This window comes from Mytilus trossulus, chromosome 13, assembly GCF_036588685.1.
Source record: "Mytilus trossulus isolate FHL-02 chromosome 13, PNRI_Mtr1.1.1.hap1, whole genome shotgun sequence".
Taxonomy (NCBI): Eukaryota; Metazoa; Mollusca; class Bivalvia; order Mytilida; family Mytilidae; genus Mytilus; species Mytilus trossulus.
Window position 1 is genome coordinate 17400483 of NC_086385.1, and position 23341 is coordinate 17423823.

The following is a 23341-nucleotide window of genomic DNA, read 5'->3' on the forward strand; positions in this document are numbered from 1 at the left end:
ACTAACAAAAACTAATAAAACTTGCACTAGGGTTAAACATATAATCTCAAACCTATCCGATACCTTTAGCCAATGAAGAATAAACAAAACACACAGCAATACGCTCAGTAAAACACAGCTTAAAAAAGAAGTCTGAGTCCAATGTCGGAATAGTAAACAAAATGTACAAGATTTCATTGGTCGGTCACCAGTAAGGAAAAAAGCATGCTAAAAGAATTTTCCTAGATTTCATTCAGTTATTTCTAATATTATCTTTCGCATTCATCGTAAGTTCATACCTGCCAAGTGTCACTATTTGCGGTTGATTTCCCCCATGAAAGCTCCCAAAAGGAAATTTTGAAAGAACAATTTTGTCCACAATCTTAAACAAAGCAGTTAATATTATAAATGCTATAAGCTTTTAAAAGAATGTAGAAGCTAAAAAAAACACAATTGAAATGCATTTAAAGGCCTCCTTTGAAGTTTTTTTGGGACCACAAGAGTCCTCTTGCACGCAAAACCCCATGGGGATTTCGAAAAGTTGGCAGGTATGTAAGTTTGTTTTACATCAATCGTAGGTATTTATGAATTTTCTCATTTCTATCTTCACATGTTATCGAGGAAAGTATTGTCCGTTGTGATGCAGTTATTTCATAATTTGTGTGTGTGTGATTGTCTTAAATCTAGTAACATATTTTTCGATTCACATGTGTATACCATCTATCGCAAAAATTTTTAATATTTCGAAATTTTGATATGATAACGTAGTTATTATCAGAAATAAGCTGTCGTACTTACGCACAATTGTCTACATTCATTGCAAAAAATTTTAAGTTAGAAAATAGATTTATGACATAAAAAAAAGGAAACCATTGAAATTGTTCAAATTCAAGAGTTCGTATGCATACTTTTAACATATATACTTGTCTTCCATTTGCTTTATGTGAATAGTATATGTAGACGAATGTATTCAAAGGTTTATCTCAGGTACACCTAAACTGTCGTGTCGATATCTTGAAATAAACGGCCCCTGCGCTTAACGGGCATTTCGAACAGTCACATTATTTTTCCTTTTCTTTAATCCATTCAAGCGTTGATCTGTAGAATGTAGTCAGCTGATGAGCCATTTAAATCATGTGCTACCTTTAGTATGTTTAGTCATTGCAATTAATGAGAAAAAATGTGTTTGTAGTTGCTAGTAAATTGATCATAACTCAGATAAAAGATTTTGTATGTGAAAGTGCTTATCATAAATAATATATACCCTCTCACAGAGGATACAAAAATGGAAACAACACTGTAAATGTGATGGCATTCTGTTTTATGATTTTTGTGTTATGAGATTGATAATTAGATAAGTACTGATATGTCATTTCTTTTTCTTGTTCATTTAAGTGTTATCAATTATAGCGTCAATGAAATTTGTGAAAACATGACATTGGGAATTTGTCAAAGAGACAAAAAAAAATGACTAAAGTGCAGAAAACAGTCTAAGGGTCTCCAACACAGCGAGAAAATACCACACCTGAATGCGGGTTTCAGCTGGCCCCTTAACGAAATTGTGTTCTAGTTCAGTTTAAAGAAACGTGACACCAAACTCTAGAAATATAAATGAACTAAAATTGAAAATAAAACAAAACTAACAAAGACCTGAGGATAGGCGCAAAAATGCAGTGGGGTTAAAAATGTAATCTCTAACCTATCCGATACTTTTAGCCTATGTAGAATAAACAAACAAACTGCGATACGCTCAGTAAAACACAGCTTAAAGAAGAAGTCCGAGTCCAATGTCGGAATAGTAAACAAAATGTACAAGATTTCATTGGTCGGTCACCAGTAAGGAAAAAAGCATGCTAAAAGAATTTTCCTAGATTTCATTTAGTTACTGTATTTCTATTATTATCTTTCGCATTCATCGTAAGTTCATACCTGCCAATTGTCACTATTTGCGGTTGATTTCCCCCATGAAAGCTGCCAAAAGGAAATTTTGAAAGAACAATGTTGCCAACAATCTTAAATAAAGCAGTTAATATAATAAATGCTATAAGCTTTTAAAAGTATGAAGAAGCCAAAAAAAAAACACAATCAAGATGCATTTAAAGGCCTCCTTTGAAGTTTTTGTGGGACCACAAGAGTCCTTATGCACGCAAAACACCCATGGGGATTTCGAAAAGTTGGCAGGTATGTAAGTTTGTTTTACATCAATCTTAGATATTTATGAATTTTCTCATTTCTATCTTTACATGTTATCGAGGAAAAAATTGTCCGTTGTAATGCAGTAATTTCAAAATTTGTGTGTGTGTGATTGTCTTAAATCTAGTAACATATTTTCAATTCACATGATAATTTTAAAATAAGTACTGATATGTCATTTCTTACATATTATCCACACAAACTCATATATTCTATATAACTATAATTACCTAGTTGTAATTTATTAATCGTGATAAAACTTCACAAGTTCAATACTTTTTAGAATACTTAAAAATGATCAGAATATGCTACAAATAAAATCTCGGTTTAAGAGGTAATCTGTTTTGGGAAATCATTTTGGTATTTCCTATGAATGCATGCTTCATAAAAGGTCAGTTCATATTAATTTCATCACGCTGTATGTCATCTAACGTTCAAAATGTTTAGTTTTTGATCTTTCTGAATTAAGACTAAATGTATTCCATCTAAATAATAAAAGTCATTTCTCATTTTCTTTAGTCATCGCAAAGGAGCCATTACTTTTCACCGGAGATATTGGATTTTCAAAACTAGTATCGTTGTTTAATGTGATGCTTTTCAAAATTAGCCAATCTGTCTTTAAGATATGCGATAATATTCCTTTTATAATAAAGCAATTGGTTATTGAGAAGGAAACCAGTGATATTCTTATGACATTTGATCATTAATGTTCAAAGAGATGGATCTTAAGATGTGATACTGTATAAATCACTTAATAGTGTATTAAAAACTATAGCTTATTCAAAGGAAGAAAACTACGTAAAATGTATTTTTGAAATATATTTTTATCAAATATGACGTACTTTGCTTTTTCGAAAATAAGGTTTTCCATTATGAACCCGCTTGAATATATATGACCCTATGGTCAATCGGAAATAGTTTTCTTTTTTTCAGTGATATTATAAACTATACATTTCTCAAAAAAATTGATAAGGCAACACACATCAATTTTTTTTTACTAAATTGATTTATTTTTAATAACTTAACTTATCGTCTTTTAACACATCTTTATCTTGATCTTGAAATAGAATAACGCAAGTTGTATGAAAATAAGCCTTTAATTTAATTTCAAAGCTTATACCTATAAAAACTAACAAAACTGTATCTTTTGCGATTGTATCTATATAGCATCGGGGTTATATTTAAACACATTGTGTCTACATGTACGATGTTTCTAAACCATATGTAGAATGTAGGCCTAATGCAGCTGCAACTCTACATTAGAAAATAAAACCATAAAAAGTAAAACTCTACCGAAATCAAAATAAGTAAACAATACCTTCGCGCAATTTTCTGTCAGTGCGAACACAATATCATGATAGCAAATAACCATCAATAGTCGAAGTAGAAAACCCCCCCCCCCCCAAAAAAAAAAAAAAATAATGAATAAATAAATAAAAATAAAATAAACCCATGAACTAAGAGAAATGTCAAAAAGACACACAAAAGTCCTTAAACCTAGAGAAGAAAAGTAAGAAATTTATTTAGTGACTAATTAATATTCAACGTAACTTTTGGATATTCGTATCGGTAGGTTTTTAGTGGTTGAGGAAACCAGATTTCCGGGAAAAACCATTGACATGCTGCAAGAAAAACTGATAATCCTTTGCAATAAAGTTTGGAGTTGAACGCATCTGACATGTGCATGGTTGAACACATAGCCTTAGTCAAGTTAGTGCTGACAGGCTAGTTGAATATAATTTGAACTTCATAAATCACGCAACCACCGGAGCTCCATTTACAAGAAGACCGTGCAAACGATAAAAGTTAACCTGTAATCACACCAGGATGAGATTCGGGCTTAAACGAATGTATCAAATGAGGTTATTCAAAAAAATGATCGTCTTCTTATTTCACTTTCTGATGTATTGATTATTTCCTGTCTCTTTTTTTTTTTATTCTAGTGTGTCCTTGAATCTCATATATATATTCGATTAAATTGAATTTAACCTTTATTATGTTGAAGTCCTATATAAGTATACGTGTTGCTCATAATTTTTATCGTACGATGCCCTTTATGTGCATATATTTGCCTCATAAAGACTATTTGTATAGTTGTCTCATAGGCAATTTTATCTTTCTTTATATGAAGGAAATAGACGTTCAGCTTCGTATTTTGATATTGTTCTCGATATTGCCACAGATGGACGAAGACTTTAAAACTGATTACTTATTTAAATAGAATGATCTTAAAATATCTGTTTGTCAACTTCTCATTATTCTGAAGTAAGATATTATTTTTCCTATGAAAAGTGTTAACATATCTCAATTATTTCATTACATGTACACTCCTGTATACTCACTGCAAACGGATTTCGGCAACAAAGGTTTCATCGAAGGGCAAAAATGTGCTCTAATAGCTTCAGTTAAGCAAATAAAAGACTGAAATTCGAAATTACATAAGTTTAAGGGTTACCAATGGGTTGGCAGATCCACGGTGTCTCTATATTAACACTTTCGTAACATGTTGTTATTATCTTTTGATTAATACTTATACCTGGAGATTAGAATAGTCGTCTGATTTCTTAATTTAACGGTAGTGTCATATTCCGAGTGGGAAATTTTGACTATATGAGGATTATTAGGGTGGATGATGCATGTATAGCGCTAAGTCGGTCGATAAACCCGGTCTTGTACATGTCAGAGTTGTGCATTTCATTTAGTACTTATTTTTCAAATGTATCTGTATCTTCAAATTGGTACATTGATGTCAGTTAAAAATCTTATTTGATAGTGACATTATGCTATGGACAACCTACTAAAATAAGTCTGTGTAATTAAATTACGCCAACAAGAATTACTCATACATGTATATTAGGGAATTATGTCCTTTAAGATTCATAAATAAATGCTGCCAAATTTCACCAAATATTTGCAAAATTCTAAAAAAAAAATAATAATGCTAAACTTTATATCATGCAGCACGACAATTCTACTCTAAAGTGATGAAGGTTTAATCAGCTTTTCATCAGTGTTTTGTGTTTTAGACTTGAATATTTATTGGCCTACGGCATCTCGGAGGAGACATTAATTGTCGGAATGCGCATCTGGTGACTTTTGATAAAAAGAATGCCTAAAGTTTAAAGGAATTTGTATCATAAGCTTGTACTGTTACTTTGCCATGTAAAATATTATTGAGGTAATACGAGATGATTACGAAATCTTAAATATGGACGAATAAACGTTCAAGCACATAGAAACCGGGAAAGTTAAAAAGATAAATTGTTACAGTTACAAGACGGAAACCAGTAATCTAAAGAATCTTAATTACAGGAAAATGACAAAATCTCTATAAACGTGGCCAGAACAGGTTTGATAGCTAATATTTAAAAATACGTATAGTTTTTCTAAGCCAATTGATTCATTAGATGAAAAAGAAAACAGAATATATAAGAAATGAAGAGAAGGTAAAAAGGCGCCATTTTGAATTTAGAAAATAATAAAATCAACAGAACTAATCGAAGCTGAATTTGTAAAATATGAAAATCCTAATAGAGAAAAAGAAACAGACTTGGAAAAACTCATGTAAATTGGAATTTGTTTAATGAACTCATTGCCACGAAATCTTTCGTTTTTTCAAATATTTTTAAATTAATATTGAGTGTTTGAAGATAATTTGTAATTCATGAGACCTCTAAAGACATTTATTGATACCGGTGATGAAAACTAAATAGGGAATGAACTCCTTTAGGACACAACCGGTAACCATTTCACCAGACGGAAACAGTAATGTACAGGAAGTAGTTATCATAAAGCAGGAGAAAAACACATATTGACATATGTCTGGATTGGTTTATAAGGAAACACGCTTGATGAATTAACTTAAAATTAAATAAACAAATGGTTGTCTATAGTCATTGCTATTAAACCAACCTTAAAGGCATGTCATAATATCTAATTCTATTGAACGTTTTTATACTTTTATTTGATAAACACATGAACAGAGTGGATGACCAAATATGTATATATTCTAAAGAAAAACATACATTCATAATCTGTCTCTCACTGGCGGGGTATTCTTTAAAAAGTAAAGTTCATGAATAAAGCAGTTTTTTCATCTTACACATGCCAGCAATTAATTGAAAACTTCTATCTATATGCTACTAAAAAGTAGATGTTTTCAATTTAAATTTCTGATTCCAAAAGCATTTATACGTCCATGAATAGTAATCGCAAAGAGCAAACGTTCTTTTTTGGATTGTTTAAAAGCAACCACGTGCAGACAGCGTTCATTCCATATCAGGTTAGTAGGGTTTCATACTAGGGTTTTAGGCGGGACTGATTTCAATACAAGGTTTGTGGTTGCGTCACATGTCTTCGTAAAAACAACACGGTGTTGAGGAAAAATCTAAAAGATTTCGAAGAAATTCCTGAGGAACGATTTAAATAAATTTATAAAACACATTTTAAAGTAAACAAGTTGTTATTGTTGGAATTTGTTTCTGTATAGGGTCAATGAACGTAGGTTCCAAATATTAACGATTTTGAAAACTTTGTCACTTTCATAGGCCACTAGTCTAAATCCCACATGCCAAAACAGTCGGTAAGATAAACTAGTTACTTAGTGTGCTTGTGATCTGATACGATATAAATGGGGTCAGTAAATTCCATATAGAGATTCCAGGTTCGCTCTCACTCATATGGAATTAACCAACCCCATATATATTGTATCAAGTCACTAGCACTTAACTAATACTGTTTTACAAAAGAAGTGTTCGATACCAAGGGCATATTTAAAACGTATATCTCGAGATTACCAGACATTGCAATTGATTAATGTTTAATTATAATTTAAAATCATAGTATCATACACGTTTAAACCAGGTTCAACCCACCATTTTTTCCTTTAAAAATGTCCTGTGCCAAGTCAGGAATATGGCCATTGTTATATTATAGTTCGTTTCTGTGTGTATTATATTATAACGTTAAGTCGTTTGTTTTCTCTTATTTTTAAGTGTAAATTTACATTGCAATAAGACGTGTCACGGTACTTGTCTATCCCAAATTCATGTATTTGGTTTTGATGTTATACATATGTTATATTTGTAATTCTCGTGGAATTTTGTCTATGTGTGTTACATTTTAGTGCTATGTCGTTGTTCTCCTCTTATATTTAATGCGTTTCCCTCGGGTTTAGTTTGTTACCCCGATTTCTTTTTTTGTCCATGGATTTATGAGTTTTGAACAGCGGTATACTACTGTTGCCTTTATTTGAATATATATTATATTTTATGCACAATTTTCATCTGTAGTTTTTTCTAAGACAGATACCAAAATAAATGAGGAAGCATTTGCCTGACGAATATGTTACGAATCTGTTAACAGCTGTGCCATATATGCAGACAACCGGAGGCATCCCGGTTTGATTAGATATCGTTTATATGTTTCAAAAGCCCTGATGTAACACAGTGGTGACAAATGTTTTCATAAGAATTAGAAAAATCTTGCTGGTCACACGGAATTGTCAATGACAATTTTGGACCAGTTTTCAGCGTTTGTTTATGGAAACCATAGCATTTATTATTTAATTCATCCAACTGATGTGACAACACCATGAACCTATATGTATATTAGTAGTGACGTGTATTGCTTTATTGATCATGTTTAATTATCTATATTTATAGAAATTCTAAGATTATTGTGAAATTGTCAAATGTTCATATGTTGTAACATTATTCCTTAGATAAGGAAGACATACAATGGCCGTCTTATATATTCATACCTTTTAAAGTTTGTATGATAGAAAATTATACATACTACTAAAGTATTCGCAATGTGCAAAACTCGAAGTAGAATTTAAAACGGAAAGTCCTTTTTTAAATGGCAATATCTAAAGCTCAAGCACATCAATGGAAAACAATTGTCATTTTCCTGACTTGGTACAAGCATATCCTTCTGTCGAAATATATCTCGAGATTACCAGACATTGCAATTGATAAATGTTTAATTATAATTTAAAATCATAGTACTATACACGTTTAAATATATATTATATTTTATGTACAATTTTCATCTGTAGTTTTTTCTAAGACATATACCGAAATAAACAAAGAAGGATTTGCCTGACGAAAATGTTAAGAATCTGTTAGCAGCTGTGCCATATATGCAGACAACCGGAGGCATCCCGGTTTGATTAGATATCGTTTATATGTTTCAAAAGTCCTGATGTCAAACAAAGTGGTGACAAAAGTTTTCTTAAGAATTAGAAAAATCTTGCTGGTCACACGGAATTGTCAATGACAATTTTGGACCAGTTTTCAGCGTTTGTTTATGCAAACCATAGCATTTATTATTTAATTCATCCAACTGATGTGACAACATCATGAACCTATATGTATATTAGTAGTGACGTGTATTGCTTTATTGATCATGTTTAATTATCTATATTTATAGAAATACCAAGGTTATTGTGAAATTGTCAAATGTTCATATGTTGTAACATTATTCCTTAGATAAGGAAGACATACAATGGCCGTCTTATATATTCATACCTTTTAAAGTTTGTATGATAGAAAATTATACATACTACTAAAGTATTCGCAATGTGCAAAACTCGAAGTAGAATTTAAAACGGAAAGTCCTTTTTTAAATGGCAATATCTAAAGCTCAAGCACATCAATGGAAAACAATTGTCATTTTCCTGACTTGGTACAAGCATATCCTTCTGTCGAAATATATCTCGAGATTACCAGACATTGCAATTGATAAATGTTTAATTATAATTTAAAATCATAGTACTATACACGTTTAAATATATATTATATTTTATGTACAATTTTCATCTGTAGTTTTTTCTAAGACATATACCGAAATAAACAAAGAAGGATTTGCCTGACGAAAATGTTAAGAATCTGTTAGCAGCTGTGCCATATATGCAGACAACCGGAGGCATCCCGGTTTGATTAGATATCGTTTATATGTTTCAAAAGTCCTGATGTCAAACAAAGTGGTGACAAAAGTTTTCTTAAGAATTAGAAAAATCTTGCTGGTCACACGGAATTGTCAATGACAATTTTGGACCAGTTTTCAGCGTTTGTTTATGCAAACCATAGCATTTATTATTTAATTCATCCAACTGATGTGACAACATCATGAACCTATATGTATATTAGTAGTGACGTGTATTGCTTTATTGATCATGTTTAATTATCTATATTTATAGAAATACCAAGGTTATTGTGAAATTGTCAAATGTTCATATGTTGTAACATTATTCCTTAGATAATGAAGACATAAAATGGCCGTCTTATGTATTCATACCTTTTAAAGTTTGTATGATAGAAAATTATAAATACTTCTAAACTATTCGTAATGTGCAAAACTCGAAGTAGAATTTAAAAACGGAAATAGATATAGGAAGATGTGGTGTGAGTGCCAATGAGACAACTCTCCATCCAAGTATCAATTTAAAAAGTAAACCATTATAGGTTAAAGTACGGCCTTCAACACACCGAACAACAAGCTATAGAGGGCCCCAAAATTACTAGTGTAAAACCATTCAAACGGGAAAACCGACGGTCTAATCTATAGAAACAAAACGAGAAACACGTATATATATTACATAAACAAACGTTTGTACATCAGATTCCTGACTTAGGACAGGTGCAAACATTTGCAGCGGGATTAAACGTTTTAATGGATCCAAACTTTCTCCCTTTTTCTGAAACAATAGCTAAACATCACAACATAGAAAAACACACGATATGGAAAGTCCATTTTCAAATGGCAATATCTAAAGCTCAAACACATCAATGGAAAACAACTGTCATATTCCTGACATGGTACAAGCATATCCTTCTGTAAAAAATGAGGGATTATACAAGCCCGGTTTTATAGCTATCTACATTTTTCACTTATATGACAGTCGCATAAAATTACTATCTTAAGAAAACAAGATGTGAACGACACAAACGGACAAAATAGGTAATCACGTCAAACATAGAGGTACAGAAATCAACATTGTGCTATTATCTTAATCACTTTAGAAATAAACATATAATAGTAGTTAAACAAAGAAACAAAAAGACATGTAGACGAGACATAGAAGCTCAGATAAAGGACAAGAATATCAATTGACAACAACTCTTTGACGGGATTCATAAGTACCGATCGTGAGTCAATTCTAAAGGATAATTCAATATTTAGTACCTCTTCACCTGTTACATAGAAAATACAAAAATTCGAAATGAAATTTGATTGATTAACTTATTCAAATGACTTTTATTCGTGCAATAAATTGAGATTTCGTACAAACATTGTGTATCAACACCACCGGACATTGGGTACTAACGAAGCGGAGAGAAATAAAAAAAAGTAAACAAGTTAATAATTCATTCAATTCAAAGCATTTCCACTCATTTGATGAGGGTGCCGCTTTAGGAATGATTGTCTGATATACATTTCTTTTAATAATTAGGGCGATTAGTTCAAAATTAATACAAGATTTTGTGTTAAACTCCAAAACTTGCCACTTAGTACCAGAAAATTTCAAGGTCGATCGTCCTCTGTCCCCCCATTCTTAAGATATTGAACTGTTTTTCATTATTTTTCCAGACACGTTTTACATTATTATAGTGACTGTGGCATCATATTTACTGAAATTTGTTGTCAAAAAGATGTATTTTAAAGAATATAGACCATTGAAAATAAAGTCTAGGGTACGGCAACTTGCTTGTTTTGACAAATTTACTGTATGGCAACTTGTTAATTTTAGAATAGTTATTTACCGTCCTTTCAAAGAAAATAAAGTCTTAAGTTCAAATATCAAAGGTGGAAGGGGGTACCTTTTTATATTAAACTGTTTTTGCCCTTTTCAAGGTTTAAATTTGTTTGAAACAGTTATTTGACTGATAAATTTATAAAAACTGTTTACTGTTTTCCACCCACTGTCTGTATTCTGTTTTGTTAAAATTTGCAACGTTGTTAACTGTTTATTTGAAATTGGGATTCCTGTTATCTGTTACTCAGTACTTATAGTGTTCACTGTTTTTGACATTATTTTCTCTGTTAACTGATCTTAACTGTTATTTACAAGAATCACATTAAAATTTGCTGTCCATCTCTTTCTTTGCGTTGCTTCCGCAAAGGAGTGACATAAACAGCATAATTATATGTAACTGTACATGTCTTTAAAAATTCATTGAGTATAGTAAATCCTTGATAAAATGGAGAATGGAAATGAGTAAAATGTCAAAGAAACAGAAGCCCGACCAAATAGAGAAACAACCCAACGCAGCGAGAAAATTATGCACTAGGGTGGGTGTCAATTCACAGATAGGAAAAAAACTTAGAAATTGACACTCATCATTTTTTTAAAACACCCTCTTTCCCTTCCTTCCTAATAAATAAGGCTTAATATTTGAATTATGCATGTGTATATTAATGGAAAGAGAATCGTCCATAGATTAGATTTCCAATTGTAATAATGGTGAAATATAATATTTTTTTTTGTGTAACCATGGCAACAATCAGCATTTATTTGATACCAAATACTGCAATGTAGGGGTTTGAACATGTCACAAAGATGATCTCAAAAATTTGGTCCAAAGGAAAATTTCAATCAACAAGAGTGATACCTTTCCTGATACCATAGACATACATATATATATATATCAAGAGGCGTTTCTGCTGTTTTTTTCCCCATAAAATTGAATTGAAAAGATCGAGCGTCAAATCTTTGTTGAAAAACAATACAAAATTTCTAAATCTATGGCGGTACGGATAGGAATGTATGGACGGTCAAACTGAAAAATGGCTTATAAAACATGTTACAACAATGATTTGTTCATATAAACCCACTTGGAAGGCTATATTATTATTCAACGATCTAAAAATCAATTCGTACAAAACTTTCATATTTGGAAATTTCACCATGGCTATAATGCGAAACTAAACTTGTAACTGTGTATTGGTATACCTGTAGCTGTCTCCTAAGTGAGCAATCAATTAACTACAAAAAGGGGGTAGACATTCAATGTTTGTTTCTTGAAACATATAAATGAACCAAAATTTAAAAAATGAAATCAATACAAGAATACTGTATATAACAAAGGTTACGGACTCAAGTTGTGTCACGCAGGTGCAACAAATGCGGCAGTGTTAAACTTGTTTAGGAATATCGCATGTCCCTCTTTATACGATTTTATACGTCTAACCAACGTAGTTACCTCTGGCTTCTATTTGTAATGTATCCAAAACGTTAAAAGGGAATGCCAGTTCTTAGCCAGCTAACGTGTGGCCTGGTAGAAGAGGCCGAAAAATGAGGACTTGGTTCGCAAATTGATGTCAAATTTGTTAGTCTAAGACTTCAGAAATGTAAAGATGGACCAAGGCTTTTTTTTTATATAAGCTCAGAGTTCCTAATTGGGACTTGGGGATATAAAACTGCTTCAACTTGTGACACCTTACATGTTACTTTCTGATTTACGCACTGGTTTTGATGATTTAAAATAAAAATCAGTAAACCTTCGTAACCTTTAATAAAATCATGTAGCAATGAGTCGTATGAATACTCTGACTGAGATGTAACCATAATTTATAAGAGCCCCCGCCATAAAAAAAAATAATGTTCGCGCCCTATATAGTATTCACTCATTCTATTTGTTTGTTACACACTTTCCTACGTCATGACAATAACCAAAGTTTGCTATGACTGATTGATATAAAACATTTGCTCAACAATATACATAACCAGAAGAAGCCTCCCTTTTGTGTTTGAAGCATTTTCGATTATTCATGACATAGTCCTTTTTCTTGGAGTCAATCACTTCGTCTGCTTTTCCATCCGTTCAATTGCCTGTCCATGTGTCAATAAAAGAAATATGGTACTTGCGTGTGTATTCTGAAAATTAGTCAGCGTTATAAAAGATTCCTTATGGAGCTTGGCATTTCTGCGACTTTGTACAGTGGTTTTCAAACTTTTGAATACATTGAAGATATGCACTTCCCCTTTTCATTGCTTTTGAGTTCGTTTAGAAAAAAGGGTAAATTAAAGTTGCTATTAACTCTTATCAGAAATTAAAATTTGTTAACGGTTTTTGCCTAAATCAAGGTGTTGTTAACATGCTAACGGACCCCCTCCCCCATATAACGCATACCCCATTTAATTATGCATTATATATAAAATTGCATTAGATAGGAATACCGTTTGCTTCACAGCATTTAAGATGTATATACAAAATATATATTTTCAAAAAGAAACTGACAAGAACATGATTTCGAAATGCAATTCACAATTTGTTTCTCCTTACTTTCGATGAAAACAAACTATTTTCTTAATTCTTCTTTTTATAAATGAATCATTTCAGAAATTAAGTAATTAAACAATGTTATGTGTCTGTCCGAATTCTCGATCCTGTGGTTCGGTGGTTGTCGTTGCTTCATCTCTATCTTATTTTTTGTTTTCATAAATTGTTTTGTTATGAGTTAGGCCGTTAGTTTCTTGTTGAGTCCTTCTACATTTTACGGTCGGTGCTTTTTATAGCCATCTATAAGGTTGTTGAAGGCAGTATGATAGCATATAATTGCTTACATAAACTTTATTTGATCCTGATTGATAGTTATCTCATTTGCTATCATACCACATCGCAACTGTTTTTATCTAAAAAAAAGCTAGAACCAGAAAAGATGAATGGACGGTTTATTTTATTGAACTTACAAAATTTCACCCTAACAACAAATAAGACAACAGTCGTAAGTAGTATAAAGGTGTATAACGATATATTAATGTATTTAGGATAATACGGTTGAAAAAAATCTTTTTGTACAAAATCGAAAAGCGGTACGCAACGATCGAAGCCTTCTTAACTGAATTAACGGCATGTATTTAATAGTATTTGATAAGTAAGACATTTTGTATATTTGTAAGCCTGTAAAGCTTTGATATCAACAAAGTAGCGTCACTTGATATTATCTTAACAGTGATTAATTTCCTCTTAAAATTGTAATATATATTGCAAGACGCCGTACAGACAAAAGTTGATATTTTGCAATTCGCCGTACAACGTCCTGCAATTCGCCGTACAACAAACAAACAATATTTTTGTCCATGTTCTTTAAAAAAACACGTTTTTGACAACAAATTTCAGTAAATATGATGCCACACTATAATAATCTAAAAACGTGTCTGGAAAAATAATGAAAAACAGTTCAATGTCTTGAAAATGGGGCAACAAAGGACGATCGACCTCGAAATTATCCTGTACTTAGTGGCAAGTTTTGGAGTATTACACAAAATCTTGTATTAGTTTTGTACTTATCGGCCTAAAAACTAAAAGACATATATATCAGAAAATCATTCATAAAGCGGCACCCTCATCAAATGAGTGGAAATGCTTTAAATTGAATGAATTCTTAACTTGTTTACTTTCTTTTCTATTTCTCTCCGCTTCGTTAGTACCCAATTTCTGGTTGCGATGATACATAGTGACAAAGCTTTTCAATTTCTATTTTATGTTAAATAATTAATAACATTTAAAGGGACATGACTGCAAACAATAATACAAATAATTGTACGTACGTACATTTTGTAACACAATAAAATAAATTCTTAGATCGAAAGTGTCAATGTATTCTAAAAATATTTTAATGAAAAGAAAATTCGAAAAGAAAACATACAATTTTTTAGACAAAAATATCCATGATTTGCAAAGAGATTTATAAAGGAAGTTTATTGGACAAGTAAAAAGCATAGATTATATAAGAACATTTCAATTAAAAAAGCTCTACAAATGCATCACGATTCATATGATATAACATTTGGTTAGCTTATTAGTTATAATTTACCAATAACAATGGTTGGAAAACCTGCTAAAACATGTAGTATGGCTTATTTTAGATCTTTTGTTACGGAACAATAAAAGCCATATTACGGACATTAATAGAAGCAAAAAGTTCGTACACTCAAATACCAAAAGCAACACAACTAATTTGATTCAAACAAACAAAGAAGTAAATGCTAATATAGCATAAAATTGATAACGCAGTTTAAGGCACTATGAAATAAAACATATACCACTCTAATACTCAAACAAAATGTAAACACTCCCTCTCTCTTCCACCAAAAAATCCGACCCCCCTCCAAACCGGACAAATGAAATAAAAAAAAAAAGCCTCCAGGAAATTCAAAACAAAAAGTTCCATATCAAATAGCGAAATCCAACGCTCAAGTACATCAAACGAATGGAAAATATGTGATGGTCCTTAATTTGTACAGGCATTTTCTCCTGTAGAAAATAGTGTATTTCATCTCGTGTTTAAGTCATTTGAACCTCTCACTTCTATGACAGTCGTCTTTTATTTCATTATATTGACAAAATTTGTTAGTAACATGCAACAGACATAATATGAATTTTTTTTAGGTACAGTGGTCACATTGTGTTACAGTCTTTTAAATCACAAAGAAGGACAAGTTCACAGAGTTACAATTACAAGCAAATGGATATTCATTACGCACATAATCAAGTATGGAGAGTTGATCCATAACTGATTAACAAAAATTTTCTGTTTACAAAATTTATCCCAGGCATAGATTACCTTAGCCGTATTTGGCACAACTTTTTGAAATTTTGGATCCTCAATGCTCTTCAACTTTGTATTTGTTTGGCTTTATAAATATTTTGATATGAGCGTCACTGACGAGTCTTGTGTAGACGAAACGCGGGTCTGGCGTGCTAAATTATAATCCTGGTACCTTTTATAACTATTAACAGAGGGAAAATACTTATGGAATTTATCTTGAACTGTTTGCACGTAGAAAAACTTATTAATAACAGATAATTAGGATAGAAAGCCGATCCTGTAGTTTAAGGTTAACAGCTGTGACTTTTGAATGAATTTGGCATAAAAAAAAGGGAAATTTAAAGTATTTAGTATAACACTAAATGATTCTTAAAAGTAAAGACAATATAATTATAGAAATGATTCCTGTCATAACACACAATTAAGCAGGGAACGAATTAAATCAATCAAAATATTTTGAGAAAACGATTCGATTTTTATATCCTTTTATAGCAATAGATAATTGAGTTATCTGAACATTCGAATTATGTTTCACATTTTCGTGCAAAGCCTGTGCATGACTTTATATTTTGCACTTTAATCGTGACATATCTTTAAATATATAATATCTATGGTTTGTCCTAAATATCTTAGCCACTGAATTAATGTCATTAAATTATTCAAATCAAGTCATCAAGTAACCAACAATAAGTGATTTCATCATGACAAAAAGTAATGCATTTGATAAATTTTTGATTCGGATTTCATATGCATCTTCATTAGTGCTAATAAATGAAAACCGAATATAAACTGAAACGATTGATTAACTTCTTGCAAACTGAACTGTTTCTAGACTGACTAATTGACCTGTATACAATTTCTACATTCAATTCTCACACAGGCAACTAGACTTATTTTCTACAAGAAAATAGGCAATCTTTGTATAAGATCGTTTTAATATGTTGATCTTTTAGGTTTTACAATTGGATATCATTCTCGTTTTCATTTGAACTGCTCCCTATGTGTTTATTCTCATACTTACAACTAGTCACGAAATACAATTCGCGAAGACATGTCAGTGTAACTAGACGGTTTCTCGCGTTCTAAATATTTCTGCTTAAATATTTACAAACTCCGGAGTTGTTATGTGAAAAGAAAAATATCATCAAAATATGGCAGTGGGAAAATATTTCAGTTACTCCGAAATAAAATCCTGCCAGTTCTTAGAAATGAGATCATTCAGGTAAAAAAGAAATTTATGTCAGTAACAAAATGTTATAACACGCCAAACGGGTAGCGTGAGGATGAACCCCGATGTCTTTATAGCATACTTAATGAGTTAAACTTGTTTTTAAAAGCCGTACGTCGAAAAGCAGTTGTTTATATCGTTATCCTTTGTTTACGGTTTAATGTTGCGTTATAGGGAAAATATTTTCATGTATTCATCTGAAAGACATCTTTTAATTCAACCAGTATCTTAATTAAAATAGAGTGCAAACAGACCCAATGGGCGAACGTGTCTGATTAGAATGTGTTTTGGGAGCGAACACTCCAGATACTGTCAACGTCGTACATGTCAATATCTTTTTTTTTTTAATGTTATGCTTATTCCATATATATTTCTGTCGATTTAATATTTAAGCTACAATACACACTGTATTGACCGTACGTATTTCTGTTTTGTTGAACGTTTTGAACCGCTTGTTGACATCAAGAAAGGGTGCTCTCAGACACGCCAGAGTTTCAATGTTGCAAAAAACGGATTTTAAGAATACTCCTAAAAGCAACCGTTTCTAAGGATTTCTTCGTAAGAAGTATGCGAAAAAAAAGGCGCACTGTTGAGTCATCTTTACGTAATTGCATTTAACTCAAAATTTAAAGTTATTGTTCGGATATTTCATAGTTCCATACACGATATGAAAGCAAAATATAGTTTCAAACCTTTTAGATGATACCAAAAAAAAAGTCTTTTATAGCTATACTTTCGGTACGGGTTTTGTCCTTTGATATGGCCGTACAGTGACCTTTTGTTGCTTAAATCCGATTCAAATGCACTCTGTTAGATATTCGACTCATTGGTAATCATACCATATCGCCCTTTTTCATTCTGACTGTCCATACTTCTTTGAGTTATGTTTCATCAGAATCCTTTATTGTAAATAGCATTGACATATTTCTCAGACGATTAATGTGGTTAAAGATAATACATGTCTATGAACCCTGATAGATACGTTTTCATCATTGCTGTTTACGGTAATGGCATTAATAGTATTGAATGAACTGGCGACCTCAGAAAAATATCCACTAATGCTTCTACTAACCGGAAACAGTAATGTTCAAAATGGAAGCAGCTATCATAAAGTATCATTACAAGTGGAAAAGGATGATACGCTTCTGTTGGCTTCAATATAACAGGAAACACGTTTAATATATTAACATGCCGTTTAAAAAAACAAATGTATGTTTTAAACGTAAAGAGAAGATACACCATAAGCTGTTGGCAATCCTCTTTAAATACAGAATTAGATACTAGTAATCAAATAAGAATTAAATGAATCAATATATAACTTATTCATCAACATTTTTATTTGAATGCAGATTGTTATAATGTATAGAATTGCTCTTTCAATCATATATCACACAAACGACATATTTGCCTCAGCTAGAAGTGGCCAACTTTTTTATTTTATTTCATAACATTTTATAGAAGCGTGTCATTTCAGATTGTACAAAATAAGTGTTCTTAAAATGCAATGTCAAATCTCGATTAATAGTAAGAACTTATCTGAAAAAATCTGTCATTGCTCATATTTATAAACAATTTACAAGTTTGTCAGTGAATAGATTTCAACATAGAAGAAGAATTACCTCAATATCAAATATTTCTATCTTAAAAAAATAGCTAGAAGAGAACAAAGTCTTTTGATGTTTTTGTAACACTCTTTTTTTTAAAATGAGCGATAAGTAGCAAAAGACCATAAAAGAATGAATCACAAGACATGATTTGAAAGTAGCAACATAGTTGATGTCACAAAATATCATTGCTTTGATGAAGAGTGCTCTAATTGGCGCCAATACCACAGCTTCTTATAGATGTAAAATGGTGTGGTATGAGTGCCAATGAGACAACTCTCCATCAAATTCATAATTTGTAAAAGTAAACCATTATAGGTCAAAGTAAGGTCTTCAACACAAAGCATTGACTCACACCGAACAGCAGCTATAAAGGACCCCACAAAATAACTAGTGTAAAACTTGTCAAACGGAAAAACCCATATATAAGAATCGAATAACGAGAAACGTTTATGAGCAACCTCAACAAGCAAAAACCACTAACATAAGATCCTGACTTAGGACAGATACAAACTATGCAACAGGCTTAAACGTTTTAATATGTACTAACCTTCACCCTTACCTGAAACAATAGTGTAACTTAACAACATAGAATGACACCCAATAAACTATCAATTGAAATGGGTGAACTCAATCAAAAGACATATTGACACGTCAATTGAACGGACACATTTGATCTCTGACACAATGTTATTACAAAATCAATAAAATAAAGGGTGAGATGTTATACAATTTCAGAAAGACAATCATAACTTTGAACAAAATACATCGCGATCTATGTAGGGATGTCGTACATACAGCTTCGGTTGTCTCGATTTTAATTATAGCCATAGAAATAAAAAAAAAACACAAACCTACCAGTTCATGTACCGATGTGAAATTGGTTTTTGACAGCTGATTAAAATGGGTGTTTTCAGATGATTAAAAGATTTTCAAAATATACCTGAGAAAATGTTGTATGAGTGTCAATGATCACCTCTCCACCTAGTCACAGTTGGTTAAAGGAGTTTCAAATGGTTCAAATCATTCATATGTCAATTTTACAGACGTCATCACGAGTTGGTTTTTACTCTTTTCACAATTGTGACCTACCAAATAAGACTAGGAGCAGGATCTGCTTACCCGTCTGGAGCACCTTAGATCCTTCCCAGTTCATGATGGTGTTAGTAGTGCCCAGTATTTAGTTTTCCATGTTGTGTCTTGTTTACTATTATTTGTGTTTGTCTTATTTTTTATAGACAAATCGTGGTCAGTTTGTTTTCGACTGTCCTTCTTTTAAAGTAAATCATTTCAGTTCATCAAAAATAATATTTTGGAAATGAATAGATACTATATAGTTATAATCATGTTCTTCCTATGTTTATCTCATTTGTTTGGTAAATACAAATAAGAAAAAAATATAATTCATATCTTCAACTGGATCATATTACATTTTTCTTATTTCTATGTGTTGTCTAAAGACAAGTGTAGTAACACAAATCCATGAACGATAATGTGCATTAATATGCGCATGAATTTCGAACTTATCATACAACTTAACGCTTGTCGTGCGGGGGCCGTAATATTACGGCCGTACCCAGATTTCCGTTATTTTGGCATCAATGGCGCTCCATACATTTAGAGGTCATCGTAATACCATTTAATTCTTAGTGTACACACGTTTCCTCAATCTGAAACTATTCACGTCATGTTTCTCACTTTTAATAATCATTTTGAGCTCAAATACGAACTTCAAAATTTGATATCGGACAAAATTGTTTTTTTTTGGAGGGGTAGGCTTACCTTCAAGCTCTGAATCACGGAGTTCAGAGGACTAAAACCTTGACAAATACTGTTAACCTAAAGGCACATAACGGCTGGTCGTGTTTATTATCAAAATACGCCGAGGAAACGACTACTTCCGGTTGCAAGTCCAGTTAAAGTTCAAAAGTGGAAAAATTCCGAAATTTTGTGAATTTTGGTGCAAAAGACCTTCTTTACACTGATGAACCCAGATCAGTTTCACTCCGACCTAACAACTGTTGTGATAAAAGTGTTTACTGGTGTCAACGCTACATGTAAACTACAGATGGATGCATCTATTAGCATCTCTCAGAATTACAGGTCGAGAAAAAGAACGCAAAAACGTCAAAATTGACGCTTTTTGCACCTGAGGACCTTCTTTGGGGCAAATTCCCGCCGACCCTTCCCCGCCTCCTCACCCTGACCACCCCACCCCGTGATCCCTTATTTTAGATTTATTGCAATCATTATGCATCAGCATCAGGGTACAGCTCATTTGCATATCATTTGCATATTTTTGGAAATACTCGAAATTTAGACAATTTCTGAAAACAACTCAGCATGGTAAGGGTTAAGACTATTTCTCACCTTTTGCACACGATAGATATATATATCAAATCTATTCCTTATTAACCTTATAGACATTTATTCAGTCTGATTCATTATCCATTTCGACAATGTCACTATACGTGCTTGTTAGCTCATTCTTACTGCAATTGATTTGTGTATTTGCTGTACCAAATGACAGTTCTGAGGATAGAATGTTAAGACTAAAGACCATAGTGAAAGAACAAAGTTCTCAAATTGCTTTTCTTATGAATGATCGGAATATTCAAAATTTTGAAATTCAGGATTTAAAACGGAAATTGGAAAAATGCGAGTCATACACCAGGACGCAGAAACGTGTGTCAGCCTTGCAGACTGTTGCTAGTAATGTACTGAATGACAGGATATTGCATGGTAAAAGGACAAGTCGTATCAGGTATTTTATAAATCCGGAAATGAAAAAGGCAAAGCAAACTTAATTTATGAAGAAAGGTGAGAAATTGTAAAGCTCTAGTTTCATACTGACACATACTCATGTACCTGTTAAATCGTCGTATTTTGTTATTTAATGGATTTAGCGATGATGGCAGAGCTTTTATAGTCTGTGAAATCCCCTGCATTTGTATACCCCACCTACAATAGTATAGGGGCATTATGTTTTATGGTTTGTGCGTCCGTTCGTACGTCTCTCCGTCTGTCCCGTTCCATGTTAAAGTGTTTGGTCAAGGTAGTTTTTGATGAAGTTGAAGTCATATCAACTTGAAACTTAGTAAACATGTTCCCCATAATATGATCTTTCTAATTCTAATGCCACATTATAGTTTTGACTCCAATTTCAAGGTCCACTGAACATAGAAAATGATAGTGCGAGTGGGCATCCGTGTACTAAAAACACATCCTTGTTGAACATGCTTTAATATTGCGAAGAAGATTGTATCTGGTTGCAGACTTTATTTAATTTTTTGATTGCAGTGGTATGTCGTTAATGCTTTTACTACTGTCCCTTAAGGAATATGATAAAAGAAACACATAGGCACATTGAATTATATCTTTTACAATAAAAGTTGGACGGCTTAATTAATATATAAAAGAATGAACGAAATCACAGCCACTAAATTAGAGGCTCCTGACTTGGAATAGGCATACACATTTAAACATTTGACGGGGTAAAACATAGTGGGATCAAAACATAAGTTAATGTTGTTTGTTTTGCTCAAACAATGTTGTTCATATAATGTAATCCATGCAACATTAATACAAATGAGAAATTAAGCCAGCTGTCAAACTAGTCAGGAAATATAAATATAAAGCATAAATATGTCCCAGTTTGACAAAGATTGAAAGTAAACGTTCCCCAATGCATTTCTGAGATCGATAACAATTATCCTGAGATAATCTTGTATACATCGTATGTAATTATAGGAACTACAATAACATATGTAATTAATTGTCTATACTGCTAAAGTTTATGAAAGATCAACTTCTATATGTTTTGTATTGTTTCTTTCCAGAAGTTCAGAAAATGAGAAGACAAACACCTAACAGCACACTCACTGCATTCTACGCTTACTTGTCTAAAACTGAAATAGGCCCTGGTCATAATCATGTAATTGTATTTGATTATGTTGAAACAAATACAGGGAATGGATACAATCAGCAATCTGGAACTTTTGTGGCTCCTGTAGAAGGATTTTACACATTTTCTTACACAGTTGTTGTTGAAAGAGGAAACATATTGTCTGTTGAATTCGTTAAAAACAATCAAATTCTTGGATCAACAGCTGCCGACAGCCGATCCGATAACCCATATTCCTCTGCTTCAAACACCTGTGTTGTCCATTTGAACAAAGGCGATTCGTGTTTATTAAGAACTTCATCCAATCCTTCATACATTGTAGATAATATTTATAGTTCAGAGTGGTCACGTACTTCTTTCGCTGGTTGGAGGCTATGATTGATATGAAATTATTTATCTAGTTCGTTGCAAAGGCTTTCTCATTTTTTTTTATAAATTTCGGACCATTATGTTTCTTGTGGTTTAAAAGAGGGACGAAAGATATCAAAAGCGACAGTCAATTGTCATACAGTGTGCGTAAAATTATTAAAGTGAAATAACATGGTAAAATTGTATATCCTGGTATCTTTGTTGTGTTTATTGTTTGGATATTTGCTCTGTATGTCATGGAAATGTTTTTGGACAAATTATTTTTCAGTTTTGAATTTGTAAAATGGAAGTAGGAATATTTGTTTGGTTATGAGCTTTCTTAACAAAAATATTAAATTCTTATACTTAAACCAATAAAATATTTGATCTAATCTTTCTTTTTTTTTCTTTTTAAGGGCAACTATCATCATTGAAACAGCATAAAATGACAAACATTTATTTAAAACAAATCGCTCAAATTTTGAAGGTCCAGAATTCATGACCTTGGTTAATGCCGAAAAAATCAGA

General features: G+C 32.0%; 1 protein-coding gene across 1 annotated transcript in view; it reads left to right on the forward strand.

Moving 5' to 3' along the window:
* Positions 1-22843, forward strand: part of LOC134694144 (cephalotocin receptor 1-like) — a 66769-nt gene extending 43926 nt beyond the window's left edge. Inside the window, exon 3 of the mRNA XM_063555141.1 lies at positions 22401-22843. Within this exon, the coding sequence (XP_063411211.1) occupies positions 22401-22843 (443 nt within the window). The remainder of the gene's footprint in view (positions 1-22400) is intronic.
* Positions 22844-23341: the final 498 nt, after the last annotated feature.